The sequence below is a fragment of the Diabrotica virgifera genome, chromosome 3 (assembly GCF_917563875.1).
Source record: "Diabrotica virgifera virgifera chromosome 3, PGI_DIABVI_V3a".
Taxonomy (NCBI): domain Eukaryota; kingdom Metazoa; phylum Arthropoda; class Insecta; order Coleoptera; family Chrysomelidae; genus Diabrotica; species Diabrotica virgifera.
In genome coordinates this window covers 173,541,860-173,559,959 of record NC_065445.1, presented here as the reverse complement: position 1 = coordinate 173,559,959, position 18,100 = coordinate 173,541,860, and the positions used below count along the sequence as shown (strand labels likewise).

The window sequence follows — 18,100 nt, the reverse complement described above, 5'->3', positions numbered from 1 at the left end:
GCAAGAGGCATATCGCAATATTTTGTTTTGCATTAATAAACCAAATGACATAAAAATGGTAGTTGGTCTAGTAATGTATAACAGCTAAACTTCCTAAAATATATTTAAAGCATAAGTAGACCAAGCGACATTTTATTTTTTTTTTCTAGAATACGGTAAGTGCGATTATATTGAAACTTTGCAACCAAAAAGAGTTATAGGTGATCATTCTTCTGTTAAAATTTTGTGCAAATAAGTTAATAAATGCATTTTTAAGAAACGAAAAACTTTGAAGCCATTTATCTCAAAACTATGTTTTGGCGCTTGGTCGAGTTATGCATAACGCCGTCCATATATGTAATAATTGTTTGACAATAAATAAATATGCGATGAATTTTACAGCCGATCGTAGATAAGGTTTGAGTACGTTATGGAAATTATGTCGAACTGAAAATAAAAGATCTATTGCATGCAACTTAACATTTATTTTATAATAAAGGACTTAACATTTATTTATTTATTCGAAATATAACAAAATTAAAACATTTCTTTCATGTTCTTAACAACAAATAAAAAACGTATTTTTCCTTGGTGGGTAGTAAAATAATTAAAAAATTATTTAAATCTTTACACAAAAAGTAAAAAAAAACAAAAACTATACCTAATATAAAACAAAAAATATTTTCCAAAGAATATGGAAACTCACTTATATTAATCAGTCGGACTAAATATTATCAGTCTTCTCCTTCAGCTTTTTTAATTTTAATATTATCTTTAATCTCATCAGATTTTAAGGTATCTTCAGTTTTTAATTCATTTTGGATGTATTCAGCATTTCCCCTAGGTTCACCCTTAGAGTCATCTGTTTTTTGTTCTTTAATACTTTCGGGTATATCTTCTGATGCTTCCATTTTATTTTCTGACGATTCAATATTTTTTTTATCGATTTGATAGGCATTTTCATTTGTATCCGAGATGGTCTTTACTTCTACAGTAGCTTCTAAATTGTTTGTTGCTTCATCTTTTACGTTGTCTTCTGTACTACTCGAATGTTCTTGAATTTGTGGAAAATCTGTCCCAGCGTCATCATTTTTCCGATCTTGGTCACATTTGACATCACTGGTATCAGTTGCTGCTTGTTCAGACTGTTTCTGTAGTAAAATGTCTCCTCTTGTGAGCAATTCGCGAAGTTCTTGTTCTGTAGGTTCGTATTCGGTGATTTCCTCTTGAGCTTGTTTAAATGAGTTGTACCTATAGATAACTGCCTTTCTTAATTCTTCATTATCGATTTTTTCAGTTAGTTCCACGAGAAATTCCAGAACGTGTAGGTCGGTTCTTCTATACAATAGTGACGCAGCATCCTCGTATCTTCCCAAATAGATGTAGCTGAAAATAATATACAGTATTTAATTTATTTTATATTATTATAAACCTGAAAATCTACTAAATGTGGAAGGGCGATGGCAATATATAGTATTTTTACTACAAAAGCAAGATTACGTAGGTCAAAATTTCTGACGTAAGAGCACTGTCAAAACATTAGAATGTGACTTTTCATTATGGCCACGTTTATGTCAATACTGTCGTCAGAGATATTTTTCTTTTTTTTTTCTGTTTACTATAACAAATAATATCTATAATTATTTATTCTAATTAATGATGTCAATTGGTTTTCATTACTTGCCGAAATATATTAATTAACAACAATATTATCATAGTGTAGGTATAATCATTAAAACAGATTATTTAATATTTTTAAAACTAACTACTGCAAACGCTAAAATTCATAAGAAAACTTTCTGATCTGTAAATCTAATAATAATGTTATTTCTAATAAACCTAATCTAAGAATTCTAAATTCTTTAACTTACTTCTCTGCAGGTAATGGTAAAAGGAATCCCATTATTTCGTTCTTGTTCAAAATATCTCTTAAAAGAAGCATTTTGATTTGGCATATGTTTCTCAATACAAACACAAACAAACACAATTAATAGGTACACAACAATAATTACAATAGTTTTTAAATTAAGCTATATTAATATGTAGGTATTTATAAAAACAGTAGTGTTTTAAAGCTATATTTTGAATCAAATTGTGTACGAAACGAAGTAAAAATGTAGCACCACAGAACTGTCAGATCAGTAGCGTACGATTTGCTAATATATTTAAATAAAATTATTATTTTCTGGAGTATTTGACTTAAAGGATTGTTTCATAAAATTTATATTATTAATAATAGAAAATGCTTTTGGTTATTTAATTAATATAATTAAAAATTCTCAATATAATCGCGATTACGTTTTTCTTATATCACTTATAATTTTGACACTTGTAAGAAATGCTATAGAAATGTCAATTTTAAAGTTGATGTTTATTTACTTTAATTAACATTACAAATATTTCGGCGTATTATTAATATATTTCGACAAGAAATGAAAACTGATTGACATCATTAATTAGAATAAAGAATTGGAGATAATATTTGTACAGTAAACAAAAACAAAGAAAATATCTGACAAGTAATGACATTAACGTGGCCATGATGAAAAGTCACATTCTAATGATTTGGCAGTGCTCTTACGTCAGAAATTTTGACCTACGTAATCTTGCTTTTGTAGTAAAAAAACTATACCCAGAACAGTACACTAAAAGCGGCACAGTAGGTAATAGGAGAAGCATCAAACGCACAGTGGTTTTGGTCCACAGTACATCATCCTTTTTGGAAGATGATTACAAAAGTCTTAAAATTGGTCTTAACTGCTTCGTTTGAGTGAGCCTACCACTTTCTGAAAAATTTTAGAGTGCAGGTTGGACGCGTTTCCGCGGCATTAACATATTTACGTTGTCGGACTAACGAAACGCGGCTGTAAATTTTTCGGACAAAAGATCGACAATCTTTATTAATTAAATATAAGTATTTTAAATTGAAAATTAACAGTTTTGTAATAACAAAACTACCGCGTTAGAATGACATCTTGCGGGTGTCGGACTCTACGATTTTGTTATTACAAAACTCTTAATATTCAATTTAAAGTCATTATATTTAATTAATAAATATTGTCGATCTCTTTTCCGACAAATTTACAGCCGCGTTGTTTCGTTAGTCCGACAACGTAAATATGCTAATGACGCGGAAACGCGCCCAACCATAGTATGATACAATTGATCCAAAAAATGGCATAACCCAGACATCCAAAGTAAAAGTTTTCCTCCAACACCAAATTGTTCTATATGGTGCACATATTGTTCAGTAAAAAGTTAAACCATTTTGAGCGTCCGGTTTGGGGAGATGGGGGAGAAATCGGTAAATTAGTAGTTTTTTACGTTTTTCGTCCATGTTTCTAAAACTATGCTTTAGCGTAAACAATGTTCTATACAAAAATGTTCTACATAAAATTTAAAACAAAAAAGGTCTGAAAATTTAAAACGTAAAAAAACTACTAATTTACCTACTTCTCCCCCCCTCTCCAAAACCCGACGCTCAAAATGGTGTGACTTTTTTATGAACATTATGTGGACCATATAGAACAATTTGGTGTTGGAGGATAACTTTCACTTTGGATGTCTGGGTTTGGATCTAGTTATACTATACTACCAGCACCCTAAAATTTTTCAGAAAATGGTAGACTCGCTCAAACGAAGTACACACACCGGCAGAATTAGCCGAACACCTTAAAAATGGGACATGTTTGATGTCTCGAATTTTCTAAACCAGTGGTCCGATTTGAGTGATTCTTTTAGTATGTTATAGCCTTATTATTTAAGAATATCGTTGTGATAATATTGTTGCTAGACAGGTAAACATCATTTTATACCGGGTGTACCAATCACACGTGATTTTTTCTTAAAGTTTGGAACACCTTGTGGAATATTCTAGCATATGTATAATAATAAAATTAAAACTCGGTTGTAGAGTTAGGCTTTCTTAACATTTTACTTTTCGACTCATTTAATTATGTGGGATAATAAAAAAGTTATGTGCGTTAACAACTATCCATGTTTTTCATCAATAAATCCTCATAGTAGGGGAGGAAAATATGCTAAATTTGCAGTTACTCGAGCGTTATGGGGACCTATTGGATTGTGAAGAGTATGTGCTAAAACCAGAAAAAGGTTAAGTTAAGTTTTCCATATAGTGGGGACTTCTCATTTTTTAATTTAATTCTCCATTTGAAACAATCGGTTTTTTCCAACTATAGCGCGATCTATCCATAATTCGAAAAAATGTGTCGAATAAAAGTTGCTTAAATTTTTACGTAAAGAATCCAAATCTGTAATAAAAATTGGGGCTCCTATTTAAGATTTTAAATTAAATCCCCCACCCCCACCTCCGTGGAGGCTCGTGTTTGGTGCCATTCATTAGATTTTTTCAAAAATATTGAATACGTGTATTTTGCAGTTTTTCGATCTGATGTTCATTTTTCGTCGATGTTGTATATAAAATTTGTAAAAACACATGCAAAAATAAATACTGAATATTACATACTTGATTCAAGTGCATGTGAGCTCAGCGTTTGACATTAAAACCCCCCTCGAAGCTAGTTCAGCTGAAATCCACGGGAGGTCGTCATTGTGACATCGCTTACATCGCTTAGTAATTTATTTATTTAATACATCTATTGAATTACTTTAGGCTTGTTTATTAAACTAAGCAGATAATGATGGTAGGGGAGCCCAAGCGGGGATTTTTGCAGTTACTCGAGCGCGTCAGATTATCACATGGGGAGAAACCTTGTACCCTGTAAATGTACCTATACCATATATTGGTTCTTAACACCGGGGAATTCTTTAAGAGGGGACCGAAAAAAAATATATTCTTAGAAAAACTCGAACTCGTCAGATTAAGATAAGGTAAGTTAAGTGCATGCAAAATAGTGTATATTTCAAAAATCTGACGATTTGAGCGGGGCGTAAGAAAATGGGTGAGTGACAAAGTTTCACAAAAAAAGCGAATATTTCGCGAAATAAACGTCAGATTGAAAAACTAAAAAATACGTGTTCAATATTTTTCAAAAATCTATCGAATAATACCAAACACGTCACCCCACAGAGACGGGTGGGGGTAAATTAAAAATTTTAAATACGATATTTCGCGAAATGAACGTCAGATCGCAAAACTGCAAAATACACATATTTAATATTTTTTTAAAATCTATCGAATGGCATCAAACAGGACCCCCCACGGAGGTGGGGTGGGGGTTACTTTAAAATCTTAAATAGGAGCCCCCAATTTTTATTTCAGATTTGGATTCTTGACGTAAAAATAAGCAACTTTTATTCGCAACATTTTTTTCAATTATGGATAGATGGCGCTATAATCGGAAAAAACGATTGGTAGAAATGGAAAATTAAATTAAAAAATGGAGAGTCCCACACTTTATGGAAAACTTATCTTAACTTTTTTTGGTTTTAGTACCCACTCTTCACAATCCAATAGGTCCCCATAACGCTCGAGTAACTTCAAATTTAGCATACTTTCCTCCCCTACTATGAGGATGTATTGATGAAAAACATGGCTAGTTGTTAAAGCCCATAACTTTTTTATTTTCCAACATAAGCAAATGAATCAAAAAAGGAAATGTTAAGAAAGCCTAAGGCTATAACTGAGTTTTAATTTCAATATTATATATATGCTAGAATATTCCACAGGGTGTTCCGAACTTTAAGAAAAAAACACAGTATGATTGTTACACCCGGTATAAAATGACATTTACCTGTCTAGCAACAATATTATTACACCGATATTCTTAAATCACAAGGCTATAACATACTAAAAGAATCACTCAAATCGGACAACAGGTTTAGGAAATTCGAGCCATCAAACATGTCCCATTTTTAAGGTGTTCGGCTAATTTTGCCGGTGTGTGTAGTTAAGACCATTTTTAAGACTTTTGTAATCCTCTTCCAAAAGGACTCTGTACTGTGGACTATTTGATGCTGCATGAAGATGAATTATAAGACAGAAGGACGACGCGATGATAAAATATTTACAACTAAGAACAAGACGTGTCATCAAAAGAGAAGCAATAAAAGTGTGTAGAAGAAAGAAACGCGCAGTTAAAAAAAACTACAGAAAATTCTATAGAGCAGTGCTTCCCAAACTGTGCGCCGCGGCGCCCTGGGGCGCCGTGGCTCGACTACAGGGGTGCCGCGAAAGTTTTCTTCCAATATTAGACATAATCACATAATTACCTTCAAGTATTAAACATTAAACTAAAGTTGTTATGACAACTTTTTAACTTTTAAAATATACCTATATAAAAATGTTTCCCATGATAAACGAGTTCAGTTATTAGTAATTTTATTTGATGCCGACAATATATCCTCGATATTTTAAATTCCACGAAACAATTCTCTTACTACTGTAAATTGACTTCGGACCGACAGGCCATAAATCACTGCCGGTCGGCAAATACAATCGTCTCTTTGCACGTGCACATTTTAAAACTATGAATTTTTATTTATCTAAATTTTAGTTAGTTGAATTTGTAGTTTCATACTGTTCGCATCGTTTCATTTATCAGTGTGAATATAAACAGGGTTGTTTCACCCACTTGTGTACAAAAGTTGCTGTAAAAATGGAAAAGTTTTTGAATTTAAATAAACAAGGTGGTTCTAAAAATAAAGTGGATGCACCACAAACTAGTGGTAGAGTCGTGAAGAAACGAAAATACCGTAAATATGATGACAGCTATTTGGATTTTGGCTTTACATCAACAAACGTCAATGATGAAGAGAGACCACAATGTGTATTGTGCCTGAAACTTTTGGCTCCAGAATGCATGCTTCCAAGTAAGTTAAAACGCCACTTGGAAGCCAATCATCCAAACTTTGCTGACAAACCTCGTAGCTTTTTTACCAGGAAGTTAAATGATTTGAAGCAACAAAAAGGTAACTTTTCCAAGTATTTGTCGATACCTAAAAATGCTTTGCTGGCATCATACAAGGTTGCGTATAAAGTTGCAAAGTGTAAAAAGCCCCACACAATCGCAGAACAATTAATTCTACCGGCTGCTGTAGATTTGGTAAACATTATGATCGGAGAATCTGCGGGAAAACTTCTTTCAGCGGTGCCTTTATCTAACAACACCATCAGTCGCAGAATTCAGCGTATGGCGGAGGATCTTAATGATCAAATAATTGAAAAAATAAAAGAAAGTGAATTTGCGTTACAGTTGGATGAGGCAACAGATTCTAGTAAAGATGCACACTTGATTTGTTACATAAGGTTCTTGGATGATAATACCATTGTGGAGGATCTTCTGTTTTGTAAAAAAATCACTGCAAGTACAAAGGCGCAAGACTTGTTCGAGATGCTGAATACATTTGTGGTTGAAAACAATTTGGAGTGGACAAAGTGCGTTGGTGTTTGCACTGATGGTGGTCGTTCAATGTCTGGCCGTTATGGAGGATTACAGGCGCTTGTTCGAAACAAAGCTCTGGATTCAGTATGGACCCATTGCATCATTCATAGAGAAGCGCTTGCATCAAAGAATCTGAGTCCTTCACTAAATTTGGTCTTAGAACGTGTGGTAACTGTGGTAAATTTTATAAAAACTAGGCCGGTGAAAGCAAGGTTTTTCAAAAAAAAATGTGTAAGGATATGGGTGCAGAACACACGTCTCTGTTATACTACTGCCACTCACGATGGCTCTCTCGTGGTAATGTTTTGTCTCGTACGTTCCAATTACGGCAAGAAATGTACATTTTTCTTGAAGAAGAAAAACACCAGTATGCCAAATACTTTGTAGAAACGGATTTTTTGATTCAACTAGCATACTTATGTGATATCTTTGAAAAGTTAAATGCGTTGAATCTCTCCCTGCAAGGCCGCAACACGCACATTTTAAAATTGGCGGAGAAGATTTCATCTTTCAGAAAAAAATTAGAAGTATGGAAGGGAAAAATTAATGATAATAATATCAATGAATGTTGTCCCTTGTTGCAGGAGTTTATTATCTCCAATGAAGTTAATACCTCTTGCAATATTAAATCTATTCTTGCGGATCACTTATCAGAGCTTATCAAATGGTTCGAAAAATACTTTCAAGCTGATAATATCGACCAGTTTGCATGGATTCAAGATCCATTTAGAGCGGAAGCTCCTTCTGAATTTACTTCTTTAGAAGAAGAAAATCTCATTGATTTGGCTTGCGACAATACGTTGAAGACAAAGTTTGGCTGCACGGAACTAACTGATTTTTGGATATCAGTAAAAGATGAATATCCGATGCTGAGTGGTAAAGCTCTGCGCATCTTAATTCCATTTGCAACATCCTATTTGTGCGAAGCTGCGTTTTCGGCGGTCGCTGTAATAAAAAGTAAATACCGTGCGAAAATTAACGTGGAACAAGAAATGAGGGTAGCTGTGTCCAGTTTGATTCCGAGATTTGAAAAGTTGTGTAATGAACCAGAACAAGCTCATGTATCCCATTAATTACTGTAATTATTTTTTCAATAAATTGTTTGTGAATTTAAAGTATGTTTAGTTATTATTAAATTAACCTAACCATATCAACTGCAACAGAAACCGTATTAACTACAGTTAAAGTTAGACGTTAAATCAATATTTTGACTCAGGGCGCCGCGGAAAAATTCTAGTTTATTAAGTGCGCCGCGAACTAAAAAACTTTGGGAACCACTGCTATAGAGATCCGAGACAACTAATAAAATAGTTTAAATCTAAGGAAAGGTTTTATAAGGATAAAAAATGAAATACCCTGACTGATGACTAGAGCATCCTAATCAGATGCAGAGAATGTTTCCATGAGCTACTAAATCATGAGATTGCAAAAGAGCTTGAAAATGCACCTGTAGCTGATACTAGAAATTCATGGACCTCCCGAAGATCTTCTTCTTCTTCTTTGGGTACCGACATGACTCTTGACTGTTTTTTCAATGTGCCTCAAGTAAGTTGTCGTTCCATCAAATTCGTGGTATTCCTTATCGTCTTCCTATTGGGTAACCGTCTCTCGCCATTCTTACTACTTAGTCCGGGCCCATTTTCACCATTTATTACTAACAAGATACAGTCAAACCTGCCATATCCAGATCGATGTGGCGACAGACCGATCCGGATATGAAAAAATCCGTATATCAAGACCACTACTTCTTTTACAGTCTCTGAAACGTTTTCTCCTTCATACATTACAGTAATCAACGCCGTCAATAACTTTCGTTGATAGACACGTTTAATAGATTCTACCTATAATACATTATTTCGCATTCTTTTAGTTCTTCTTTTAGTGCGTTGTCCAACAGCAGGACTGCCTTTCTCGGTAATTTCGGTAGATCCGGACGGCGCAGAACCGTCCGGATATGGGGAGGTCCGGATATGACAGGTCCGGATATGGCAGGTTGTACTGTAATTTCTTGTGAGTAGCTTCATTTTGGCGAGACGTCCAACTTCAGTCCTTACAACAATTTTTGTTTGTGGTAACTAGTTAACAGGGGTAGTAGGGGTGAAATATGTTGATTTGACGATTTTCAATAATGTATACTTAACTGGGATATTTTTGTTAATCCTTAAGACGATTATCTCGACTAGCCGAAAAAATATCGTCCTACAAAATAAAGTCGGTCTTATCAAAGAGTCTCCCCTTTCCAACGTGTATCATTAACGAGGTCATGTGTATAATACTGGCTCAGTGGAGGTTGCTCTTCAGATAAAGGAAACACCAAATAGCAATACGAGAGTTTATTTATACGGCCGACACTAGTAATTACCCCGGGAGAACTTTTAGTGACTTCTGACTGGTACGCGATTCAGTTGAAGACTCTAATGATACTACATGTTGAATGTAATGAATGAAGTTAAAGGCACCTCTGGCCTGGTTGAAGTGATTCTTGAGAATTATTCTAAAATGTATTAATTTGTTGGCAACATGAATTAGGTCATGGGCCACACGACAACAAAGTTAATTAGTCAGCTAATTTAATGTTCATTGCCAAAATATAGTTTATAAATTACGACAAATAAACAAATGAAATATCCCGCACATGTTTAAATATGGTAACAAATTGATTAATATGATGTACGGGGTGATAAAAATATACTGTTAAATATCGGACATGAATAATGAATGTTTGATATTTTACATACTGCGGGGGCGAAATTACTGCCCAACGAAATAAGTAATAACGAATGTAGTCAGTGCTCAAAGTTTACAATAATCATGATACAGTAGTTTACAAAGATAGGTTAATATAATGTGTGATGTAAAGACACTAGTCTTTGAACAAATAATACTTTTCCAACTGCAACACCTTAGGTAATAAATCAAAGTTAAGTTTAGGAAATGAAATGAAAGTAAATGCAAGGTATTGAGTGGGATATATTTTTCAATCTGTTAAGAATCATATTATTATTGTATTCTCTTATTATTATAATCGTATTGTTGGATTGTAAGAAATTTTATTATTAATATTATCGAATTATACTACGAGCTCTCTGTCTATAATTATTAGATACGTAAATATATTAAATTGTATTTTATGTCATCCAAACCACTAGGCTTTATTGTTCTTGCTGAATCTCGATAATTATGTTTTGTAACATATTCTGTGTTGTATTACCTCAAGTAAACATATTATGTAGGTTAATAATGAAGGTCGTGTTTTTATAACGCGTAATAAAATATTTGATTTTATTATTAGAGGGTTGTTTTATTATTTAATTTATTGTTTCTATTATTATAGCGTTGTGTGTATGTGTTTATGAATTAATTATATTGCTCTTCCTTTTGTATTCTTCTTCTTGTGAGTATTCTTCTTTTATAATCGAAGTATTCGTTTATTAACCCTGTAGTCTGTATACAAGAGTTGTATAAGTTTGTAGAAAAGTGTAATAAATAATCTAATAGTTATTAGATTCCTTGGGGCGAGGAAAAAAATCCCTACATTCGCAGCGTTATAGCTGATTTAAAAAAAAATCTTATTTCATAATTCCAAGTTCCGTTTGCTTATTTTCCTTCGTGTAAACAATCTATTTTCGTGTTAAACATGCAGGTCCTCAAACCGAGTGGGATTCGAATTAAGCATACCTCTTAGCATTATCACACACGGCTTAGTTTTCAACCCTTAAGTCAATCCCTATCTAGTTTGCATACATACCCGAAAATTTTGCATCAGGCACCGAATTCTTTTGTTGCTCACGGTGGTTGTAAGTCACCTGAGTCCATTGTTTGTTTTTTCTGCTTCGCTCACGGTGGTTGTAAGTCACCTGAGTCCATTGTTTGTTTTTTTCCTTGTTGAGCTTGCTGTGCTCCTCTGTTTCTCTGTTTTCTATTTTTATTATGATAAGTCCTTCTCTCATATGTTTCATGTTTCTTCATATTTGTATGGTTTTCATAATGTTACCTCCTCGTATAATTGTCTCTGTCATATCTTCTATTTTTATTCTTGTAAGTTTTCTTCTTATTTTCGCTTGTTTTACTATAAGTTTGATCTAGATACGTCCTTATATCACGACGTCTTTCTTCTTTTGTGTTTCTGTAACTTTTATCCCGGTACATCCTCGGTTCCTGAGATTCGTATTGTTTTTTGTTTCTGTACCTTTTGTCATGGTACGTCTTCGACTCTTGTGGTCCGTTTTGTTTTGAATTTCTGTGACCACGATAAGTCCTCCTGTCACATCTTCTATTTTCTTTTGTGTTAGTTTTGTCACGGTACATCTTCGTGTCACGTTTTTCCTTGGCGTTAGTACTGTTGCACTTTTGTTTCTGTATGTTTCTCTTCTTTTTTTCAGAGTTAATTTTATAATCTATCTGTGTTACATTTTCACGTTCGTTCCGTCGATCGACGTTTTGTATTGAACTGTATTGTTTTGTGTGTGTATTTAGGTATTTATGTCAGTTTGGTACACTTTTTCTTCTCCCTCTATACCTACTGTTTCTTTGGTTTTTGGAGTTTTCTGTTTGGTTGGGATGAGTGTTTTGTCACTCTTTGCCCGTTTTGTGTTTTGAGTGGGTAGGCCGCTACTTTCTCGGTCGATACCGCTCCTCGTTTCGTGTTTTGAGTGGGTAGGCCGCTACTTTCTCGGTCGATACCGCTCCTCGTTTCGTGTTTTGAGTGGGTAGGCCGCTACTTTCTTGGTCGATATCGCTCCTCGTTTCGTGTTTTGAGTGGGTAGGCCGCTACTTTCTCGGTCGATATCGCTCCTCAATTCGTGTTTTGAGTGGGTAGGCCGCTACTTTCTCGGTCGATACCGCTCCTCGTTTCGTGTTTTGAGTGGGTAAGCCGCTACTTTCTTGGTCGATACCGTTCCTCGTATATGTAACTGTATATGTATGTCCTTTGGTAGTACCAACGCCCCTTTTTCCTTATAATACTTCCATGCTCTAGTTGGCTGTCTTTTCTCCAGACGAGCCTATTCCTGATATGGTTGCCTGTATTGGCTGTTTTCCGTATACAATTTCCATGTCTTTAACAATTTTTAAATTTATCTACTTTATTCAGGAGTAAACAATTTTATACGCTATTAAATGATTTATTTTCAAGTACTATGATTCACCTTACCTGTAATAATGTAATGGGGAAATTTGATTCTGCTTGACCTTGCTGACAAGCGTTCAGTGTTAACGCAGGTTAGTAAAAATAAGTAGGTGAATGTTATATAAATTAAAAACTCTTCGCTACGATGTTTTCGTAAACATATGCAATATAAATGAACTACAAAATGAAATATGTAAAATTATCAGAGTATGCGTCTTTTTTAATCAAATTTTCAATCGAGATAAATATATAGGTAATAAATATTTTTAGAGATAAATACCGTTTATTATTATTAAATAGAAAAAAAATCTATGTATACGTTAAATAGTTTAGGGTTAAATGAAAAATATTGTATTCGTGGAGTGCAAGTACTTGGAAAGGGAAACGAGAAACGACCCTGCGCGAGTCGCGGAGAAATATTGCAACTATCTTAAATAATTCATATTGTCAATTGAAATTGTCAAATTGACGTATATTTCATACCTTCTGTCAATGAAGCAGAAAAATTATATATTGCTCCACAATATTGATATGATATGCAATTATTATATAAAGGTAAATTTAATTAATTGTATTTTGCTTGCAATACTGCGTTTTAATAACTAATTTTATTTACTATCTACAATTGTTGATGTTTTCATAACATAACCTGAATCTTATTTTTTTCTTCTTATTGTTTTTTTGGACTATGGACTTGACAATTATCCAGTAACCAGGACTAATATAATTGGCCAATATAATTAAAAGTGCGAATAATAGTACAGAGCGAAGAAATAGGGGTCGCTTTGCCGAACTTGCACGGTCCCAATAGAGTGTACTAAAAAATATCTATGTATGAGTTAAATCGTTTGGGGTTAAATGAAAAATATTGTATATAGTGTACTAAAAATATTTTGAAATACTGTACGTGATAGTTGGAAAAATATTATCTCATTCAAAAACTTACGGTTTTTCTTCTAATTCTGGACGTTGTGGCTCTCCTGGTCCTGCTGTGCTCGTAGTCCCGTAGTTTGGAGTCTCCGCGGCTTTTCCTGGCTATGTAGTGGCTCTGAGGCTCTTGATTGTCGATCTCTGGCTTTATGCTGCTATCTGGATCTGTGGTCTGCTTCTAGGGCGCTTGATTGTCGATCTCTGGCTTTATGTTGCTATCTGGATCAGTGGTCTGGTTCTCCCGGGCCTAGTGTCGTCTCTCTGCTACTGGGAGTTGTTTTGCGCGGACTGTATATAGGTTACTTCCTTGAAGTTCTCTTTTTCTCGATAAGGACCATGTATAATACCGGCTCAGTGGAGGTTGCTCTTCAGATAAAGGAAACACCAAATAGCAATACGAGAGTTTATTTATACGGCCGACACTAAGGGTAATTACCCCGGGAGAACTTTGAGTAGTGACTTCTGACTGGTACACGATTCAGTTGAAGACTCTAATGATACTACATGTTGAATGTAATGAATGAAGATAAAGGCACCTCTGGCCTGGTTGAAGTGATTCTTGAGAATTATTCTAAAATGTATTATTTCTTGTTGGCAACATGAATTAGGTCATGGGCCACACGACAACAAAGTTAATTAGTCAGCTAATTTAATGTTCATTGCCAAAATATAGTTTATAAATTACGACAAATAAACAAATGAAATATCCCGCACATGTTTAAATATGATAACAAATTGGTTAATATGATGTACCGGGTGATAAAAATATACTGTTAAATATCGGATATGAATAATGAATGTTTGATATTTGACATCATGAAAATAATTACTAACCATCTGATTTTTTTTCTGCTGATTAGTTAATATTTACATGATTTAACACCCACATTGTTCTACAAATTGCGTGGTACGTTGTCCTGGTCCTACGTTCAAAAGTTGTTAATACCACAAGACCATTGTTTTTATTAGTAACTGTAGGACAAAGGTATCACGTGATATGTATCTGTATTTTTCATCCAAATAAAACAATATCCTACAAAAAACAGGTATGTATCGCAAGTCCCACAAGAAATGTCATGCGCACAAACAAATGCAATGAAGAGGCCTACGCGCCTATATTCGTTACTAACATACTGTAAGCAACGCTTTGCGAATGCGTAATTGTATGGTCCTTCTCAGAGGCATTTTTGCAATGCGTCATAAGTGACAGAAAAAAAGGTACGTCCGTGATAATACACATTTATAACATTTATTCTAACATGGCATTTTAGTTAAATCTGACAGTTGTCAGAATCATAATCAGCCAAATATGAAAAGGGTATTGCAGTATAACCCTTTTATGTGCAATTTGGTATAAAAATAAATAATTGTGTTTATTGCATTTATAAAATGGTATTTTTTTTTTATTTGTATAGTCATATAATACATTGTACAGATTATAGTCGTAGGATATAATTCGTAAATCACTTTTTGTTCGATTATAACGCTATCTATGAACAACTAGGATAAATGTTACAAATCACTGTAATCACGGACGTACATTTTTTCTGTCACTTCCAACTTAATGCGTTAGAAGGAAATCGAAAAACTGTGACGTACTGAAAGATGCCTCTGAGAAAGAGTATACCAGTGTTAGTCAGCTCTAATAGCAGAAAATAAATTGATTTTTACTTTCATGAACTTAAAATATGTATTTAATTGGAAGACTAGATTAACGGACCATGCAATCTGTAGGACAACGTGGTTGTTAAATTACATAAATATTAACTAACCAACAGAAAAAAATCAAGTGTAATTATTTTTCATGACCTCGTTCATGATACATGTTGAAAAGGGGGGAACTCTTTGACAAAATCTTGTTTTTTGTAGGACAAATATTTTTTTCGGCTAAATTAGATAATTATCAAACCAGATATAACAAAAAAAAACAGTTCGTAATAAATTTTTGAGAGTCATCAAATTAACATACTTTATCCCTGCTACCTCTGTCAGCTACCACAAACGAAAATTTTCATATAGGAAATTGTTGGGCGTCTCATCGAAGCGAAGCTATTCACGAAGATTCAGCTTGATAGTAATTATTTTTACATCACATTTTAATAATTAACATTTGTTGGTCCCCCTGTTTTATTGCAATTTTGAAATCTTAAAATATTAATGTTGTTCTGAAGCTATTTCCTTGTGGCATTTTTGTAATCAACTATTCTAAATGGGAAATAAGCCACAATTTAACTAAAAAAACACGATTTTACTAACGTTTCGACGTTCAAATCGGATGTCGTTGTCAAAATACAAAATATTAATAAATTAAACAAAAATGTTGTTAGAATATTAAAAGATTGGGGTGTATGATTAAGTTTTTAGATCTTTTATTTTGAAATGAGAAATACTGTTTCATTTTGAGATGAAATGAAACGTATAAAGACTTAATGAACTCCCCATTCTTTTAATATTTTAAGATTTCAAAGTTACAATAAAAAAGGGAGACCAACAAATGCTAGTTAGAATTTAGTAGAAGCCCTAGGCATCTCATTGGGTAATGTAAGCAATATTTTAACAGACGTATTGGGTTTCAGAAAGATGGGTTCACAATGGGTGCCGCATTCGCTAACAATGGAACACAAACACATTCGAATGTGACTTTCTCAGCAATATTTAGAGCGTTTGCGAAAGGATAAAGTAGATTTTGTGCGTCAATTCATCACTACGAATGAGGCTTAGGTTTATCGCCGTGATCATGAATCAAAACAAGAGGCTAAAGAGTAGTGTGAACCTGGTTCCTCGACTCAGAAACAAGTCTGTGTCCAGAAATCGGCCAAGAAGGTGTTAGCATCAGCTTTTTGGGATGAGTCAATCCATGCCAAGTGGTCCAATATAAATTAAGTTGGTTGCTTGACTTTTTTTAATAATTTTTATTTTTCTATCTTATAAACTTCTGTCTACAGAGAGCAAAATCGCATTCAAGGTATTTTTAAAAAAATTATTTTGCCGATGACGGCCATTTTTGTTAAAGCGTATCGATCATTTTCACGGAAAACATGGCTTCGCTCTTTAGCCAATATTTTCACTGAGGTTTGTCCTAGAGAACAATAAATCAAAAACTTTTTAGAAAAGTATGCTCTAAAAAGGCCCATAGCATTATTTAATTTTAAACTACCCTTAAGGCCTTAAATGAACCTCAAAGTTTGAAAAGGTATACTGACAAAATGCCATTTTCAGCATTTTTTTAACAGCATAAGGCAAGCCGATAATGGATTGTAATTTTTTTCTGGAAAAGAAATAGGTAGATACTTTAAATAAAAAATTTTTGAGCTTTGAGACTTAAAATTTTTTCAAAAAAATCTCAAAAATGTAATTTTTTTGCAAAATCTCAAAGTTTGACCCGTATATCTCTGATGGGCACGGATGGAAAAATTTGAAATTTGGCTGAATGTTAGCCCCTAGAAAGTAGAATAAGGAGTAAAATTTTGGAGTTGCAGACTTACGTCATATTGGAGTTACAGGCCTGAAGAAATGACCAAAAATCAAAATGGTCAAAATTTGAGCGTTTGCGGGCAGGGTAATTAAAATTCCAATAAACTGTCTAATGAAATTAAAATTTAATCTGTTTTCACCAGATTTCACAATTAATACAAATTTATACAGTGTGGGCCAAAGAAAAGAGTTCACCTCGATATTTGGCAGTTATTAGATTTTAAGGGAATGCCGAAACAGGTCGATTTTTATTTTTAAATTACAATTTTTTTTACAGGGTGTTTCATTGGGAAACGGAAATATTTTAATTGTCAATAGAGGTCACCGAGGCCGTTTAGGTACACTAAATTTATTGCCCTACCGACTTTTATATCCGAGTTACAGGGTGTTCTATCGATTTTGCTCATTTCTTTCCTAATCCATAACTTTAGAACCACCCTGTATATTTTTTTAATATTTGGTACACATATGTCTCATTCAAAACCCAAACGACCGACATACTAATCACAAGAAAAATCCAGGTCCAGATTAACAAAAAATTATTAAGTAATTGTGACCTTAAAACAACACCCTGTATATTGCAATTTTGAAAATCTGTTTGCATATTTGAAAAGAGTACAAAAAACTAAGCCTAATGGTTCGCTTCGATTTTTCGGCCAGAAATTTTTTGACTTTAATTTTGAAATTATATTGAATTTTTTAAGAACTCAACATTAAAATGCAGGTATTATTAACTTTTAATTATAAATTATAAAAGTTATTGAATAAATACTCATTTGAAAATGAATCAAAACTTATTTACCACATTGAAAAGACCCAATTATTAATCACAATAAAAATCCAGGTCCGGATTAACAAAAAACATAAAGTAATTGTGACCTTGAAACAACACCCTGTATATTGACATTTTCAAAATTTATTTGCACATTTGAAAAGACCACAAAAATCCGAGTTTATCCGTTCACTTTGATTTTTGTGCAAAAATTTATTAACTTTAATTTTGAAATTAAATATATTGAAATTTTTAAGAACCCTGAAATTAATAAGCAGGTTTTTAAAGCACTTTTAATAATAAATCACTCAAGTTAATGAATAAATACTGATTTTAAAAATAATCAGTTATTTACTGCGTTAGAAGGACTCACTTACTGATCACAAGAAAAATCCAGGTCCGTATTAACAACAAAATACAAAGTAATTGTGACCTTGATTAACACCCTGTATA

The 18,100-nt window shown here is 33.4% G+C and overlaps 1 protein-coding gene across 4 annotated transcripts in view; it reads right to left on the bottom strand.

Annotated features, from left to right (window-relative positions):
- Nucleotides 1-444: 444 nt before the first annotated feature.
- Nucleotides 445-18,100, bottom strand: part of LOC114334840 (gem-associated protein 5) — a 284,268-nt gene continuing 266,612 nt past the window's right edge. For all 4 annotated transcript variants that reach the window (XM_028284946.2, XM_028284949.2, XM_028284947.2 and 1 more), the window contains exon 16: nt 445-1,365. In XM_028284946.2, coding sequence (XP_028140747.2) covers nt 714-1,365 — 652 coding nt within the window. In that variant the 3' untranslated portion in view covers nt 445-713. The remainder of the gene's footprint in view (nt 1,366-18,100) is intronic.